The following is a 17,601-nucleotide window of genomic DNA, read 5'->3' as shown; positions in this document are numbered from 1 at the left end:
GGATGCTCTGCGATCTTCTTTCTGCGAAGCTCTGAATGTTCACCGCATTTTGAGACGACGTCGGTAGAGGTCGCTGGGCTCCCGCAGCGACTAGTGTTCCTGTATATGCTCCCGCTGGGAGCATATACAGGAACACTAGCAGTGACGGCATATCGGGGTTAGCGCAGTGCTGGTTGCGAAGCGGCGGAGTAGAGTTTGCGTGCTCCTTAATAGTTCTTCCGGCATAGGCGGGTTCCCACTCGAGGCCATAAGCATAGCAAGTTTTTTTTTTGTTCTGCTTTGTCGAAGGCTGGTCACCGACGTCCGCCGCCAGGTTTTAGTTGGCATATGCGTTCTAATGCTAAAGCATAAAAAAAAAATTCTGTGATGGCTACGCGAAATTAGCATTTTTTTAGGAAAAAAAGGTGGACACCTCAACCGGAGAGAAGGGAAGTGAAAGAGGCGAAACAGAGAAAGTGGTGCCGTTGTGGAAGACTCCGGAATAATTTCGACCACCTGGGGACGCAAATGTCATGCTTTTTGGTAGCCTCCCGTAAAGCGTGCTTCGCCATAGCGCCCTTGTGTGGTGAAGGCCACCTCTTCTCACTCGAAGTACGTTTACATAGCGCCACCGTGATCAAGGGCGCTCGTCGAGGGACGAAAATGCGACGTCACAGCCGCATTTCTTGCATTCAAAGTTTCCTTTTGTGCCAATAATCGTACAAGTGGGCGCTCCAGAGAACGTGGCATCTTCGGCCACGCGGTGCAGGCGAACCTCGTAGTGGGAGCATTCGTGGTGCAACGTTGTGAGGTGTGGCTATTCTATCACTGTTATCTCTTCACTGCGATAGAGGGCAACCATGTGGGAGGTACTGCTCTCATCTTTCTTGGTAATGCCTACTTGTTTAGAGCAAATAATCACGCCTAATCGTGGACCTTGTGTCGTGCTTTTCATCAGCACAGGTTGGCTCATTGGCGCAGCACCTGCCTCCAATTTGATTCTCTATACACAGCTAACATGTGTTTGCTACGTCTTATGAGCACTGGTGTGCGCATTTTTCTTGTGATGTCGTCACTAAGCCTTAAGCATTTTCAGGCTGAACACGCTAAAGATTCTACGGCCTTGATGCATTGGCGGCATCCGAGACATTCAGCTATCGGACCCCTTCTTCACGCTGTCATACCTATTTAAATCAGAAATAAACGCGAATGCTTCCGCCTTCGTCCGGCACAACGTTCATGGACTTGATTCACGTCGTCCGCTTTAATTATATCACGACAAACGCATGACTACCGTTTTATTTCGGTTGTTGTTGCATCATGCCTTCCATATGACACAAGACCAGGCTCGTGTAGCTTTCGTGAAACAATTTTATTGACAATTGTGGACAATGACAAGCAAGATTTCCCCATCAAAGAGTTTGATCACATAGGTGCTTACAACGCAGGCATATCTGGTACGAGCTGCGTAGATGTAGCTCGTTTTTCTGAAGGAGACCAGCATGAAACCAGACGCAAAGCTCTCTAGGAGGTTTCCCAGAGAGCCTGCGTTTCTTCCATCGAGAATAAAACTATCTTAAATCTAATTTAAAAGGTCGACATGGATGTTTTTTCCAGGCAAGGTAACTTTGAGTTACCTAAAATTACAAGTGCCGGCCATCTGCTTAATGAAAGAGACCAGATCAGAGTTGAGATAGCGTGTATGTAGTACCAGAGAGCTGCAGGTGCAGAAGGCAGTGGAAATGGGGGGATGAGGTTCTGCGTTGAGGGAACGGTTTCGGGGCGGGCTGCTCAGTAGTGTCCGTAGCCTCCGCCGTGGCCTCCGCCGTACGACTTGCCGACGTGGTGCCTGGCGCCCCACTTGAAATTACCATCGTAGTCGGTCCTCACGTAGGTGTGCACAGGACCCACCACTCCGTAGCCGCCCCTCCTGACTCGCCGATGGGACTCGGCTACCACGGGCGCCGCCAGCACGGGCCCTAGAACGAGCGAAGAACGACGCTGAAACACACGAAAAGGCAATTCTGCGGGCCGAATGTAGTCAAGGGGCAGTGGCTTCTCTGGGCGATTAGCGACAACCGAGGCGAAATTAATCCATTTTATTTTTAATCGATTTATACGTCTCAAGCAACGGCTGCGAGGCACGCCTTAGTGGAAGGCTTCCGGGTAATTTTGACCGCCCAGTGGGAAGTGTACTGAAATCCTAACAGCCTGCGGTTTTTGTATTTCCTGTTTATCGAAATTCTGCTGCACAAGGCCGGGTTCGAACCTTTCACCTCGTGCTCAGCAACACAACCTCATAGGCGCTGAGCCATCACAAAGAATCTTACTGCCTTTACACGGGCCGGCACCTGCTGTGAGACATTCGATCCATTGTGTGTTCGTAGCTTCCAGAGCGTTATGCTGGTTCGAAAGAATGCAAACCTTTCAGCTATGCATTAGGCAGAGATTTCTTCCACCTCGTCTAATCAATAAAGAAAAATGCACTGAGTCAACCGAAATAGCTTTCTTTGTCAACATAACTAGCCTCCACCGAAGAGACCCCTTGCCATTTCTTAGCACTCTTGAGTTTCCCAGTTCTCGTATGTTTAGGGGCGCGCAACTGACCCGCGGGACAGTTATTCGCGTTAGATCAGAAAACGTTCCCTTCCCTGTGCATAAGCATAGGCTGCGGCTGCATGTTGTACACACTTTCTGCCTTTCAGGTAACCTCACTTAAGCGCGTACGGAGTCATACTAGCACGCGTGGAGGATTCTTAAGTGAGCAGAGGCATCTGGCACACACACGCTGCGCTCCCTGACCAGGCAGGCCCAAGTACTTCTGAAACTTCAGACTTGCACAAATAAACGGGTTCTGTGAACACGCGTACGCCATTGCAACTTTCTCCAAGGCCACTTCAATCACCTGTTCGTCTACTTGTGGCCGTGCCCCGATCAGCCGGTGTTTGACTGTGGTCTGTGCAGTGACCTCGTTCGAGCATTCTACCCGCACATTTTTAAAGCATTTATAAGTAGCCCAGTTTCCGCGACATTGAAACCGACCCAGGTATACGTACTGATGGTTCTTACAGCGTTACACACCGGAGGCGGCGGCGCGCCTCCTCCTGGTCAGCACCACGGCGGGGCCCGTGATGGACTCGGGCGGCGCCGCGTACACGGGTTGCACGGCCGTGCCATCGAAGCCTCCGTCGAAGCCTCCGTCACCGCCGCCGCCGCCCACGAAGCTGCCGCCGTCGTCACCACCCCCGAACCCTCCGCCGAAGCCTCCGCCGTCCCCGCCGTCGAAGCCGCCGAAGCTTCCGCCGTCGAAGTCGCCGCCGTCTTGGGCCCACACCACCACCAATGCGACGTGCATCAGCACTGCCACCTGCACGCGAGAGCACGTCACAGGCATGGGGCTTACGCGTCCGCAGTGGACGATGAAAGTAGGAGTCAGGATCCTAATTCATAGGAACAAATGACTGCCGGTATGCACGACAGTAGCGATAGAGAGACTGTATTACGAGCAAGTATCATAGCTTTGCGCCAAGTACATCACGATGGGTTCTACCAAAGTTCTGGTTTGAGCATTGGTAGGACCCATAGTTGGCAGTTCGTAATGCATATTCAGAGAAGCAGCGTAAGTGGCGAAGTGCAGAAGCCAATGGTTCGTCTTAAGCGTTGCTTTTTTCTGAGTGTTCGTCATAACTGCGCTTTTAGCGCGACACCAATGAGTTCGTGCCTCCAGGCACGGTCCTTGCGCATGCGTTTGTGTAAGGTCTACACAAAGCTTGCGCTTGCTATAAGGCGGTGATGGGATGCAGCGTAATTTCCGCACGCACACACAAAAAGTGGGGACAGAGATAAGGACGCTGAACTGGGGAATGGCTGAAGTGCTTCAGTTATGAGGAGGTGGCTTTGGAAGAGCTGACTATACAGCCTGTTGCCACCTACCCTGCAGTATTATGAACGTTTTGCAACTGTTCTATCTTTGCATATGGAGACCTCATAATGAGGAGTTCCACACATAACTGGTAACGAACGGTGATGACCTTCCACTGGTGTTGATCTTTCTGACGGACACCCAAGAACATCTGAATACATCTGTTGATGTATGCCTCCTGCGTCCCCGCGACGCTGCCACCCTTGCCCGCAATAAATCAGGCGATGTTGCAGCTAAGTCTCCCAGTTGGATCATTTCATAGAAATGAGCTGCCTACTTCAAGTATTCTGCGGGAATAGATCGCTCCCAGCGCACACTACTCGGCGCTTCGTTTTGAAGAACCTTCTCTTATTATGATCCCCTTTATCGGGCAGGCTTTTAACTGCACTGTGCTATGCAGCTGTACGAGAAACGTCCTTACCTTCCAAAGCAATGCCATGACGAACTCTACGAATGCCCCAGTTGGTTCTTCTGCTCACTGCCTATACCCTGGGACACCTCTCGTATATATAGTCGTCCTCAGCGTACCAGGAGTGGGAGGCGGACACTCTTTACAGACCCCATTTTTTTTCCTTTGTCCTCTTATGCTCCTTTCCTGCTTAAGCCACGGACCCGGCGGGTCCTGGGCACCGGGCTCATTAAGGATTTGTCACTTTTCGAGCCCCTGTTTCCTGCTTGGAGCCATGTGTCCGCGAAAGGCAGGAGAAAGGAAAACAAAGGCTCCATTTTCAACGCTTCGAGAGCAAGCCGTCTCCTCGTTCTTTTCATTTTTGTCGGTTTTCGCTTGTACTCTCCGGTGTGCGGCCCCGAAGAGAGCGGCAGTAATGGGCCAGTTGGAGAGCAGTTACGCTTCACTGCAAAGAAGAGCGATCCCTTCGTTTCCTGGATACTGGCGACACACGGTGCCTCTGGACTGCCCCTATGCGCGAGTCGATCCGATCACGTCGCAAACGAACACCGGTCTATTCTGCATGCCATGGAATTGGAAAGCTCGGCCACTTTTTCCGCTTGCAAAGCTGGAAATCTTTTGTTTCCGTATTAACGGCCGCACGCCGCAGACGGAAGGAGTTACGCATTGTATTCGGTACTGTGAGGACCTCTGCAACTGGTTATGTGATTAGATGAGAGTCATTGCATCTGGCGATTTAAAGAAAGCCTGCTCGAAAGTGGCCGAGAGTCAGGTGCAGTGAGGATCGATTCTTCGGAAATTTGATAGAACAACGTCGTCGGGGCCGTCGAAAAGCAGGAGTAACGGGGGGGGGGGGGGGGGGGGTCAACGGTAAAGGCCCGTGTCGTGCAGTAGGTTTAACTCGGAATACGGTGGTTATGGTGATGATGAAAACAATAGAAAGGCCAAGGAAAAGCCCGGATTGTTGGATAGTATGAAATCCGCGATTACCTTAAGCGCTAAAGATTTGTCCTGCCGCAAAAAATATGATATGTCGGTAGAAATTTTTCAAATAAATAGTCTGGTTAATTGAAAGGAAACTAAGTTTGATCAGAAACTAACGAGGCCCGCTTCATGGTTTTCTGGAGCGGGTAATCATGAAATTGAAAGGAGACGGAAAATAAAGCAAGCGCGAAAATAGTGGTCTCTGTTTGCTTTCACAAACAATTTACGAAAGGTAAAAACAAGCTTTTAGTATATATAGCTACAATGCACCGAGAAAGATATCCATGATCCGTAGCTAATAACAACGTTGCACGTCTACTTCTGATCAAGCTTCCGATAAGAACACGTGATGCTACAGGGCTAAAACCGCCATGTTTATTTATTTATTTATTTATTTATTTATTTATTTATTTATTTATTTATTTATTTATTTATTTATTTATTTATTTATTTGTTTATTTATTTATTTATTTATTTATTTATTTATTTATTTATTTATTTTCAGTACTGCAGTCCCCGAAGGGTTCATTACAGGGGTGGGTAGAAAAATGAATAAAATAACAGAAAACACTCATGAGGAAACAGGGTCAACAATGTGCATAAGAAAGAACTGCCTTTTCAGCGAGCACAATAAATTTGTCCAATGTTGGCTGCGCGGTAATACATGGTTGCAAAGCGTTCCATTCGCGTACGGACTGCACAAAATAAGAATACCAGAACGAGTTATTATTGCAAAAAATTCCCCGTATCATATTTGAGTGTACAACAATAACTGATGGGCACGTTGGTCTGACATGATTTCCAGTGAAACAGCGCAACGGCACAAGGCCAGAGGACAAGAAAGGACGATACACAGCGCTGACTAACAACAGAATGTTTTATTCAGTGAGCCATGCTTATAAAGGCGCTAGGAACACTGAAAAAACAGAAAAACAGACAAAAAAACACACACAGAACCGTGACAGATATTCCTCCAACCAGGCACGTATATGATAACACAAGGCTAACACGTGTGCAAATATTCATGTTCTTTCTGCAAGATAGCGACAGAAGGGGTGCTTACGCACCTCTGACCCATCTTCAAGATCTCAGACGCTTCGATAAGTTCTCTAGTCAGCTGATCTTTGTGTCTATCAACAATTCTGCTTTTGTCATACAGAGGCTGGCAGGAACAATCACGACAGTGAACACCAATGTGGCGGGCAGCGTTTTTGACATCATTTTTGTGCTCCCTCAGCCTATCGTTCAAACAACGACCAGTTTGTCCAACATATGCACCACCACAACTCAAAGGGATCGAATAAACCAGATTCTCTGCGCACTTCACAAATTTTACCTCATGCTTTTTTGTGCAGATGGGTTCACCTTCATTTGACTTTTTGGGGCCATTTACACGCGCGCACAGACTTCTCAATTTCACAGGAGCTGAAAAGACAACATCTACTCCGGCTCTCTTACCAATTCTTTTCAAATTATGCGATACAACATGAATGTAGGGTATCACAGACACATTTTTTCTACTGGTACTATGGTCGACAGCGGCAGAAAGTTTTAACTTTTTCAGCATCCCCTCCGCTACAGCTGCTAAGACGTTGAGGGGGTATCCTGCAGTAACGAGCCTCTGAACCTGATAATAAAAACTTTTGGCAGTCCTGTGGGTGCAAGATTTTTTCATGACGTTACTGAAGCAAGACGCTATAATGCCCCTTTTTACGAGCTTCGAATGAGAGGAACTGTACGGAAGCAACGGCTTTTTGCTCCTAGGTTCAAAAGACCAGCACATATGTGCAACAGTGAAGTACAGGGTCAAGTACAGTTCCTCTCATTCGAAGCTCGTAAAAAGGGGCATTATAGCGTCTTGCTTCAGTAACGTCATGAAAAAATCTTGCACCCACAGGACTGCCAAAAGTTTTTATTATCAGGTTCAGAGGCTCGTTACTGCAGGATACCCCCTCAACGTCTTAGCAGCTGTAGCGGAGGGGATGCTGAAAAAGTTAAAACTTTCTGCCGCTGTCGACCATAGTACCAGTAGAAAAAATGTGTCTGTGATACCCTACATTCATGTTGTATCGCATAATTTGAAAAGAATTGGTAAGAGAGCCGGAGTAGATGTTGTCTTTTCAGCTCCTGTGAAATTGAGAAGTCTGTGCGCGCGTGTAAATGGCCCCAAAAAGTCAAATGAAGGTGAACCCATCTGCACAAAAAAGCATGAGGTAAAATTTGTGAAGTGCGCAGAGAATCTGGTTTATTCGATCCCTTTGAGTTGTGGTGGTGCATATGTTGGACAAACTGGTCGTTGTTTGAACGATAGGCTGAGGGAGCACAAAAATGATGTCAAAAACGCTGCCCGCCACATTGGTGTTCACTGTCGTGATTGTTCCTGCCAGCCTCTGTATGACAAAAGCAGAATTGTTGATAGACACAAAGATCAGCTGACTAGAGAACTTATCGAAGCGTCTGAGATCTTGAAGATGGGTCAGAGGTGCGTAAGCACCCCTTCTGTCGCTATCTTGCAGAAAGAACATGAATATTTGCACACGTGTTAGCCTTGTGTTATCATATACGTGCCTGGTTGGAGGAATATCTGTCACGGTTCTGTGTGTGTTTTTTTGTCTGTTTTTCTGTTTTTTCAGTGTTCCTAGCGCCTTTATAAGCATGGCTCACTGAATAAAACATTCTGTTGTTAGTCAGCGCTGTGTATCGTCCTTTCTTGTCCTCTGGCCTTGTGCCGTTGCGCTGTTTCACTGGAAATCATATTTGAGTGTATGTGTCTAGTTTGGCGCGTGTGTCTCATGTCTAAAAAGTCTGAAAATTCTAGCTGTAATGAGTTGTGAAGAAGTAAATAAAGAAAATTTCATACGCTGCCGCTTCGCTCTACTTGTCAGAGTATGAAGACATGCGCGCCGTAAAAGTTATGTGGCTGAATCAAAATGATTGTAGCGCTTAAATAAAAAACATACAGCTTTTCTTTGGACCACTTCCAGTGTGTAGATATCGTCTTTTGTGTGCGGGAACCATATAACATTTGAATATTCTATGGTAGGTCTGATAAGTGCGACGTAGGCAAGGCGTTTGGTCTCAGTTGTCGCTTGTCTCAAAGCTCTCTTGATAAAGAACAATTTCTGCATCGCTGTGGTAGTTTCCTTTATCACATGCGCTGTCCAGGTAAGGTCAAAGGAGATTAGAACTACTAGATAGTGATGCGAAGCGACACAGGATAATGTGGTCTTGTTCAGGGAGCATGAAAAATCTAGTTTCTTTTTTTTTTCGCAACACACATTGAAACTGTTTCGACGTTTCGACTGTTTCGATGTCCTCAGGAACTATATACGCGGTAGCAATGGTCAATCTAGTTGTGAGCAAGGACTTGTCGACAGCAGATAGCGGTAAACGGCAAAGCAATCTGCAACGCTCTTGGTCATGTAACCATTGCGTGACGTTATTAATAAAAAACACGTTGACATGTTGTAAGTAAAACTCTAGTTTGGGCGAGTTGGTTCATGTTGAAAGAAAAACTGGCAATGGCGCAAGAAACGGGGACACAGAAGGCACACAAAAGACGGGACTGACGCCAACTCAGACTTGAGTATCTTGCAGACGCGCCTGACGTGCCCCCAAGATGGCTGCAGAACACCGAATAATGACTGAACCTCCAAAGGAACTATTTTCCGTTTCAAGCAGTAGGAGACCACTTGAGACTGGCACGTTGAGACGGCAATCAGGTTGAGACACGTAATGGCAGGTTCGGTGCGGAAGCTTCGAAAGAGGAAAGGGCCCATTGTAGGAGAAATATGGTCAAGTAAAACTCTAGTTTGGGCGAGTTGGTTTGGGCGAGTCGAAGCTTCCGCACCGAACCTGCCATTACGTGTCTCAACCTGATTGCCGTCTCAACGTGCCAGTCTCAAGTGGTCTCCTACTGCTTGAAACGGAAAATAGTTCCTTTGGAGGTTCAGTCATTATTCGGTGTTCTGCAGCCATCTTGGGGGCACGTCAGGCGCGTCTGCAAGATACTCAAGTCTGAGTTGGCGTCAGTCCCGTCTTTTGTGTGCCTTCTGTGTCCCCGTTTCTTGCGCCATTACCAGTTTTTCTTTCAACATGAACCAACTCGCCCAAACTAAAGTTTTACTTGACCATATTTCTCCTACAATGGGCCCTTTCCTCTTTCGAAGCTTCCGCACCGAACCTGCCATTACGTGTCTCAACCTGATTGCCGTCTCAACGTGCCAGTCTCGAGTGGTCTCCTACTGCTTGAAACGGAAAATAGTTCCTTTGGAGGTTCAGTCATTATTCGGTGTTCTGCAGCCATCTTGGGGGCACGTCAGGCGCGTCTGCAAGATACTCAAGTCTGAGTTGGCGTCAGTCCTGTCTTTTGTGTGCCTTATGTGTCCCCGTTTCTTGCGCCATTACCAGTTTTTCTTTCGACATGTTGTAAGGCTCGTATACGCCAACCCGGAATATACACGAGGAATGTACAACTTTTATGGAAAATTAATTTTTGTGGTAAGAATAGCCATTGTAGAGCTGCATGCTGTCTAAACAACACTGTGACACGTACCAGTCACTGGACATTACATCTCTTCTCACACAATGAAGGTGAAACGTGATTCGGTAAATGTGTGCAACGCACAAGACGGCCTTCCTTGACAAATGCGAACGGTCAGACACAGCCTATTGCATACAACATAACGTCCAAGCATACACTACAGCGAAATGGCATCATTATGATATCACTCTGATTGTGCGTGCAATTCATGCCTGCAGTGGGCGCACACGAAGACTGTGTGTGTGATGGGTGCGCTATCGCTGCTCGGTGGCGACAGAAACAGGGAGCGTCGAGGGCCAGGGCCACCCGTGCACTAGTACTAGCTACTAGTAGCACTAGTACTAGTACTAGTACTGGCCAGCTGTTTGCAGTTGGCGCAGCTGTTTGCGCGGCAGTGGTGCAGTATACGACCTCAGGCCGGCATGTCATTGACAGCATGTGGTAGGACGTTTAGAACGCCACTCTCAAGTACCAACAGCCGTGTCGCAGCTATGGGAAGTCGTCTGCTGATTGTAGCCGCCGCGTCATACAGTGACATGGGTACCAAGCACAAGATTACGAGTTCGACACCAGGAGGCAGCGGCAGCTGGGTTCCGATGGCACGCTAGCGGCCTGAGGGCAGAATACGAAACCACGCTCATGCAACGTCTGCGGTGAAAAGCAGAGAAAATCATAAATCGCTTTCGCGCGCGATGTTGGGTATGTACGTGCTTCTAAAGCAGCGTTCTTCGTTCGGCTGGGTTCATCAGTCACGAGCGCATGACAACTGCATTGAATTTATTTGAATTAATTTCATAGTTACCTGCCCGTCGTGGCAGGTGGGCCGCCTGCTTTTTCGTGACACGGACCGGCGGACGACGATTTTTCTCGTGAACGGAACCTCTAATGATATCGCATTAATCTGTTCATTGTTTTGGGTACCAGGGACAGCATATAGTATACTGCATTGAGGCAACGCAATAAAGCGTGCTGTATAGCGTCCAGCGTACAGTGTGTGTAGTATTCCTGAAACAAACACGCTGTCTACCAGAAACTCATTACCTGTGCGCCCCCGGTCGAGCCTGGATAACAGTCCAGACAAGTTTCTTCTAACTAACCAGAAAGTCTTGAGCTCGAGTTAGCAATACTACTTGGTTATGCTCGGATAAGAGCAAGATCAGCTTCGAAGACCCATAGTTTGATTCGTTTCAAAATGCCATCACTCGCGGATTTAATCATGACTGTGAGGTCCTCAAATGGCTGTCCGCATGACAAGCCAAATCAGATTTTTGCACATTATTTTCACTGTACTTTGAGCAGCGAAGTATTTTTGTTGATAGTTGTGAGTCTGACAAGATAGACTTCACCACAAAACATAAATGTTCTTTGGCAAGGTGGCTTTACTGCAGTGCAGCAATGCAGTTGGGAGAATTGGTACGTCAGACTCACAACTGCCTTCTTGTTGGGCTGAGTTCGAACAAGCGGGATGCAGAATCGGTGTTAATTTGAGGCTAACAAAACTAAGAGGCAATGCAGGATACGAATGTGACAAAGTAAGCGCCACAGAAGCGAAAATATGCCTACACTGAAAATAAAACTGTGCCTTAAGAGTGCGTTTCCGTGCATGTAACCCATCCTCCAGCACGCCCCAAAATAGTGGAGCCACATTTTTGTAGCGTGAGCTACACTCGCCGAGGTTAAGCAGTTTCTCGTAGCTCCTGGAGAGCCGTGCTGCGCATGCGCGAGGAGCAGTGACGTCACACGGCGCACAGCTGGTGCGCCGGAGCCGCCGCCGCCGCGCGCCTCACCGGCCATAGCGGCAGACGCACTGGCGCCGCCGCGCGCCCAGCTCTGCGCCTCCGTTGCGCAGTAGCCAAGTCTGACGCTGCGCCGGAGCCGCTTGATAGCGCCTCTCATTTTGTACGCATGCGCAGAGGTATACATATAGCGAGGCGTTTGACAGTGTGGCATAGCCATGGAGAAGGAGAGCGAAATTGCTGCTCAGCAGCAATTGATGCTTAGCGGCTCAGCGTAGCTCACGCTACGCATAACCTGGCATAGCCGAGCTAAGCCATGCGCTGCAATTCTTTTACGTCCACATGACAGGAAATGGCGCTTTATCTGTATCACATCAGGGTGGACACCTGAACCGCGCCGTAAAGGAAGGGATAAAGGAGGGAGTGAGAGAATACAGGAAGAAAGAGGTGCCGTAGTTGAGGGCTCAAGAATAATTTCGATCACCTGGGGATCTTTAACGTGCACTGACAACGTACAGCACACGGGCGCCTTGGCGTTTCGCCCTCATTGAAACGCGGCCGCCGTAGCCGGGTTCCAACCCGGGACTAAAAAAGAATTTTTTACAATCACGATACCACCTTAGGTGAAACACCCGGTATAAAAGACACCGTACGAGAGACAAATTTTATCCGCCCGCCTTGGAGTGCACAATATCAGTTGAATTCAGATTTTCGTTTCCTTCAGAAGGTTTCCAAACCCTTCCAAACGTGTGGTTCGGCGTAGATGAGGATGACCACGAGGCATACTGGTAGACGATGACAACAGAGGATTTATTCTCCACATATATATACAGAGAGTAAAACTGTGAGTAGCAGAAATGAAGTAGAAAAAAAGAACCTTGCGGTACTTTGCTCATCAACCTATACATTTGGGAACAGCTTATATGCAAAGCCGCGTTATAGACTGGACTGGGCTCAGTTGGCTGCCATTTCATCATTTTAATGGCGATTTCAAAACCTTCATTCCACAGAATTTTGGCGTTCATTTTCAGTGGCCTGCCCGGGACATCAGTTCAACAATAAAAAATGGCATGCGAGGTGGCCACCGACCCATGGTGGGAGGGGAAGGGGCACAGCCTCTAACCCAGGGTCCAGCCAATAACACGAAGCAAATCAAAAACATATACCAGATCCCTTTAAGTGTGCCTGAGCCCTCTCTCGCCGTCGAAAGACTTCTGCCTTGCCTCCGACACGCCGTCGCCCGCACCATCGCGTTGAGTGATGCGCCTACGCGGGTAAACCGCGATTGACGTCGGTCAAAGGCGAACGGGAATGGTGAGACACGCAGATAACCGCCAAAAAGGATAAAAGCTATCCTGGCTTCCACACTTACGGGCACGCGTCGTTCCGCCGTTTGAAAAGGCGCCATCGTTAAGCACCACTTTAGAGCGGGCGCCTGAGGGCTCGGGCGTCCCTCAGGAGACAGCAGGTGAAAACATTTCTACTAGTCCCGGGCGCCTCAAGTTCAGACGGCAAACGATGACGACCGTTTCTGCAAACGCGGTGCACGGAGCTTGCAAGCGGAGCCGATACGGCCGCCTGTTTTCGAGCACGAGCAGCTCAGCGCAGTGGAAAACACTGGCTGGAATCCTTGCTACGATCGCCTCCGACCGAGTGGCGAAACAGGTGCCGTGCCAGCCAGTTTTTGCGGGGCAGGCGTCATGCGCTCCAATAGCACAAAGAAAAAATGACTGGGGGTTCAAGGTGGCCTGAACCTGGTTATACGAGTGATGTTAAGCATGGTTTTCACTGTCTCAAATCAAATGTCAAGGTCAGGTAGCCAATGGTCAGTCATGTGATAAAATGGTCGTACACCATAGCTTCGGTCATACAACCACGCAGTCAAGTTCTGTTTGACCTTGTGAGGCATTGAAGGTTATTGTCTCATCCACATCGAAATCAGAAGTTGTACCCCGAGGAGTAGAGCTCTCACTCTAAAAGGACCGCAGACTTGCAGTTGCCTCACGAGAAGACCACAGAGACACTACTCGAAAACGTTGCAGGATCTTGACCTTTCAGGAACGAGCAGGCAGTATGTCTTTCTTTGTGATGCGTTCTCTGTTGCCTTCGAAAGAGCATTCGTAGCATCCCTCGCACGTCCTTCTATATCTCCGCGTTTGTTCTCTTCGTGTGTGATAGCTTTTGTGTGTTCGGTTGGTTTGTCGCATGCATGAAATATGTATAAATATGCCTCTCTGCACTTGTGCGTGTCTGAACTTGCAAGCAGAAGAATGCATCTTAAGTTAAAAAAGAGTATGTATTTCAGCACATATTATTGTGATAAAAAGGAAAAAAAACGAGCCTGCAGACTATGAGTATGTGTAATGAACTTTATTGTTGCAGCTTGTGGCGTAGCCGCGTTGGCACCAAGAAAGAGGAACTTCACCAGCCATTACGAGGAACATTGGAGCGGTCCGCCATTGAGCAAATTTACCGCGCACAATGTACAGTTGCACTGAGATTGCAGAGCCAAATGCGTACAGTGGAGATCTAAAACATGTGGCAAAGACAGGCGCACCTGCTTCGATGAACTCTTGCGCCCGAAGAAAGAAGTATAATGAGAATATGACGTGTTCATGAAGAGTATGTACAGTCATTCTTCCAACTCAAGTCCTTTGTCCCCTTCAGTGTCAGGCGAAAAAAAAAACGGAAGGGTTAGGCTAACACCAATAGCATCCGTGTCTGATTGAGCTCTCAACCAAACAATAAGTAATGGCTGCTACCATTTTTCACCACAATAAGTCCCCGCTGACGTCGTTAAGAAGCCGTGCGAAGCTCGTTGTCAGAAAGATCACGTGATCCGAAGCGCAAGAGCCTCGCCTTAGAGAGGCTGAATGGCCAAAGCCGCCAGGAAAATGGCACTGCGTTTCGTGGCGGTAACTTTCCTCGACGAAAGCGGAGCCAGGAAGCGGTTTCTGAGCCAGGAGCGAGGGCGCGCCTTCTGGAATGTGTCGGCACGTCCGCTATGGCTCTTTCCGGCGCGGTTCTAGGGAAGCCTCGACTGTGGCGAGAAACGATTGCACTCGCGGGAGGTCATGCTGTGGACGTGCTACATTGCCTTCGCGCCCCTAGAACGGGAATGTCACGACCGGCGGCAGGAAAGGCGCGTGGTACGGCTGGCCGAAGGGGAAGCCCGGGAAGGCGGCCGAAGGCAGCGAGTGGCCCAGGTGCGCCGAGTGGAAGAAGGCCGACGCCAGCGCGGGGTTCGCGTAGAAGGCCGGTGGGAACAGAGGCTGGCGTGGCGAGTACGACAACTGCGGCACTCGAGGAAAGTACGACGACCCAAACGGTTGCGAGAACGCTGGGTGGAGAAAGGGTCTCGCGGCGGAGGACACTCTGAACGGGAAGCCACCGTGGAAGGCCACCTGGAGTCCTCCCGGTCTCCGGTGGTAAGAAGGCATCGTGATCGGGTGGAAGCCAGTGGGTCCGATGATGTGTACGTCCGCTCCGCTTACGTAGAACGGGTATCTGGGCAGGTGGACCGCAGTGCGCTTAGGAGGCGTCACACTGCCGGCACCGGGCACCTTTGCAGCAGGAGGGACAGACTCCCCGCTGCCGTTGGCATCGACCGCCGGAGGTGCTGAGCTCGCTGGCAAGGGCCCAGGTGTGCTCACAGGCGGGAAGACGGAAGGCCTGGGCTTGGGACGGCGAGGCGGAGGCTTCGTGGTGACATCCTCGCCGCCGGAGAGTATTTCTGGCGGCGCAACGTCGCCTCCCGTTTGGGCGACGGGACTGGTCTGCTCGGTCTCGCGAGTGGCAGGCTTCCCTTCTGTCTCGGTAGGCTCAGCTCTCGTCGACGGAGGCGCTGCTGTCGAAACACTGAGTGTCGCGCTCGACGTAGATACAGACACCTGAGGAACTTCTGGGGTTCCGCTTACTTCGACAATTGGCGAAGTGGGATCCGTCACGGGAGAGACGGTCTCGTCGTCACAATCGCAAGGCTCTTCCTCAGTGGTACCAGACTTGTCACCCGTGTGGTCTATGGTGAAGGCTACTGGCGGCACAGGGCCGACGGGGGGCGAGCGGCTTATGGTGGCGCCGGCAGGGTCCTTCATGGGTGCGACCCCTGGCTCGTTTGTTCGCACGTCGGCACGAAATCCTTGCGCGTCAGCCACATAGTTGACAACGCGCACTCGGCCATCGATGTCTCGCAGTCCGTACGATCCCACCTTGACCCCGTTGGTGCTCTGCTCCTTGTGAAAACTGCTGCCCGATGAATGGACAACGTCGTAGCCAAACCTGTAGTTTCCATTGCTCTGTAATGAATAGAAAGGCAAGAAATTGTTACTCATCACAAGAAATTATTTTTAAAAAATGAATGCTATCTCCCGTGTATAACTGGACGCAAGAATATGATACTTTTTTGTTTTTGTTATATTCCAGCGTAGTGCACGCTTTTCACGCTGCAAAAGCACGGATTTGGCTGTTAAATTAAAAAAAAACGTGCTCTGAATGCACACGTTCAAATAACATCGCCATGCTTTAGGGCGCATATACTTAATGAAAGCCCAGGATCTTGCTGACGCTGTAAATACACTATGAGCAATGTTCAGCAAGAGTGTTCTTTGCAAGTTCGACTAATCACAAAGAAAGCAATAAAGCTAGTAATTTGGACAAAGAGTCTTGCTCAGCGGAAGGACTTGGGGAAGACCAGTGAAGAACGCACTCACGTCCTGCGTCTTGAAGTGCGTGCTCGTGCCGGTGCGCGTCGCAACCCTCTGCTGGTTGACAGCACCGCCACTCGCAAACGCGAGCACGGTCGCCAGCACAAGGACACGCTGCGAGCAAAAAGGTCAGGTATCAGGTCATGCGAAACAGGTATTGCTTATGCTGTGGGAATCAATGACTCCCATCCGGAAGCAGTCCCTTTAAGACTACAGCAGTTGCCTGCGCAGCCACGTAGTAATAATAAAGGGTAGGTGGGTAATTACATGCACGCGGAGACGACTTTCCATGGCTGTGTTCAGGAAGCTACGAGAGCGAGGCCACGGCATACACAAGTACGTTGTTCTCATACAAACAATAGCAAAACACACGTCCGGAAGTCGTCGCCTCGCGCTGGTGGTGTTTGCTGAATAGCTGAAAAATTCTACGAATCTAGAGACAACACACTCATGTTTTGAAACGCCGAATGGGAAACTTCGACGACTTATAAATTCCCTACGAGTATGTCAATCCTGAGAGAATTTGTTTTTAGGCTTACACAACCACACGTTTTGCTGTCTGCGAAGCGAACAACAACATGCGTCCCTCACCTGCATGGCTCTCAGCTCCGGGACCACCGCGACGCGCGCGCACCGTCCTTCTCCTGGTCGTGAGGTGTCAAAGAATCCGCCACGGTCTCTCGCATTGAGCCCCCGAGCGAGAAATGGACATCCGGAGGGGGAACGACTTCTCTTTATAAAAGCAACGCCCCGGTGTGTAACACAAGAAGCAACCGGGGCTGTCACGTGACGGCCCCGCTCCCGTGTAAGCGGCCCGGACAGCGTCATCACCTCGCCTTCCTTCGGGAAGGAAGCGCCGTTTCAAGTTCATCCTCCCTGCCTCCTCGCCGCTCGGCTTTCGCTGCTGCCCCGGCGGGCACGAAAACAAACGGCGGCCGAAGGGGGAGGCTGCTCCGCCGCCGTCACAACCGGACAGGCCCCGCCGGAGGACGTGAACCCGCGGCAGACGCGGCGAGGGCGCTCCATTAGGCAACGTACCCGCCCATTACCCGTCACGAATGCCCGATGCCTGAGCGGGGACGGCCCGCAGCTCGACGTTGAGTGTGCAGCGGAGCGGCCCTTCCTCGTGCGGCGTCCACCGCTGGGATGACTACACCTTCGCGGATGTCGTCGCACCGGCGCGCCGATAAGGCCGATGGCTCATTGCCCCGCTCGAAAGCAGGAAGAAAACGAGCAAGGGAGCGGAGGCAGTTTTGCGATGATCCCTGCATGATGACGAATAGGATGCTTCGCAGAGTGTTCCGAGGGGGAAAGGAGGCAGCAGT

At 49.9% G+C, this 17,601-nt stretch overlaps 2 protein-coding genes across 2 annotated transcripts; both read right to left on the bottom strand.

Moving 5' to 3' along the window:
* Positions 1–1,777: 1,777 nt before the first annotated feature.
* On the bottom strand, positions 1,778–4,340 carry LOC144096938 (uncharacterized). Its single transcript, XM_077629746.1, has 3 exons — positions 4,323–4,340; positions 3,049–3,346; positions 1,778–1,958 (listed from the first exon to the last, which is right to left on the bottom strand). Exons 1-2 carry the CDS (start codon positions 4,338–4,340, stop codon positions 3,053–3,055), a joined length of 312 nt encoding a protein of 103 aa, XP_077485872.1. The 3' UTR covers positions 1,778–1,958; positions 3,049–3,052.
* A 9,510-nt stretch (positions 4,341–13,850) lies between these two features.
* LOC144098437 (uncharacterized) lies at positions 13,851–17,048 on the bottom strand. The gene is made up of 3 exons (XM_077631106.1): positions 16,868–17,048; positions 16,283–16,390; positions 13,851–15,868 (listed from the first exon to the last, which is right to left on the bottom strand). Exons 1-3 carry the CDS (start codon positions 16,871–16,873, stop codon positions 14,681–14,683), a joined length of 1,302 nt encoding a protein of 433 aa, XP_077487232.1. The 5' UTR covers positions 16,874–17,048; the 3' UTR covers positions 13,851–14,680.
* Positions 17,049–17,601: the final 553 nt, after the last annotated feature.

Source organism: Amblyomma americanum, chromosome 7 (assembly GCF_052857255.1).
Source record: "Amblyomma americanum isolate KBUSLIRL-KWMA chromosome 7, ASM5285725v1, whole genome shotgun sequence".
Classification (NCBI taxonomy): Eukaryota; Metazoa; Arthropoda; class Arachnida; order Ixodida; family Ixodidae; genus Amblyomma; species Amblyomma americanum.
Note: the sequence above shows the minus strand (reverse complement) of the source record. Positions and strands in the feature narration are given on the sequence as shown.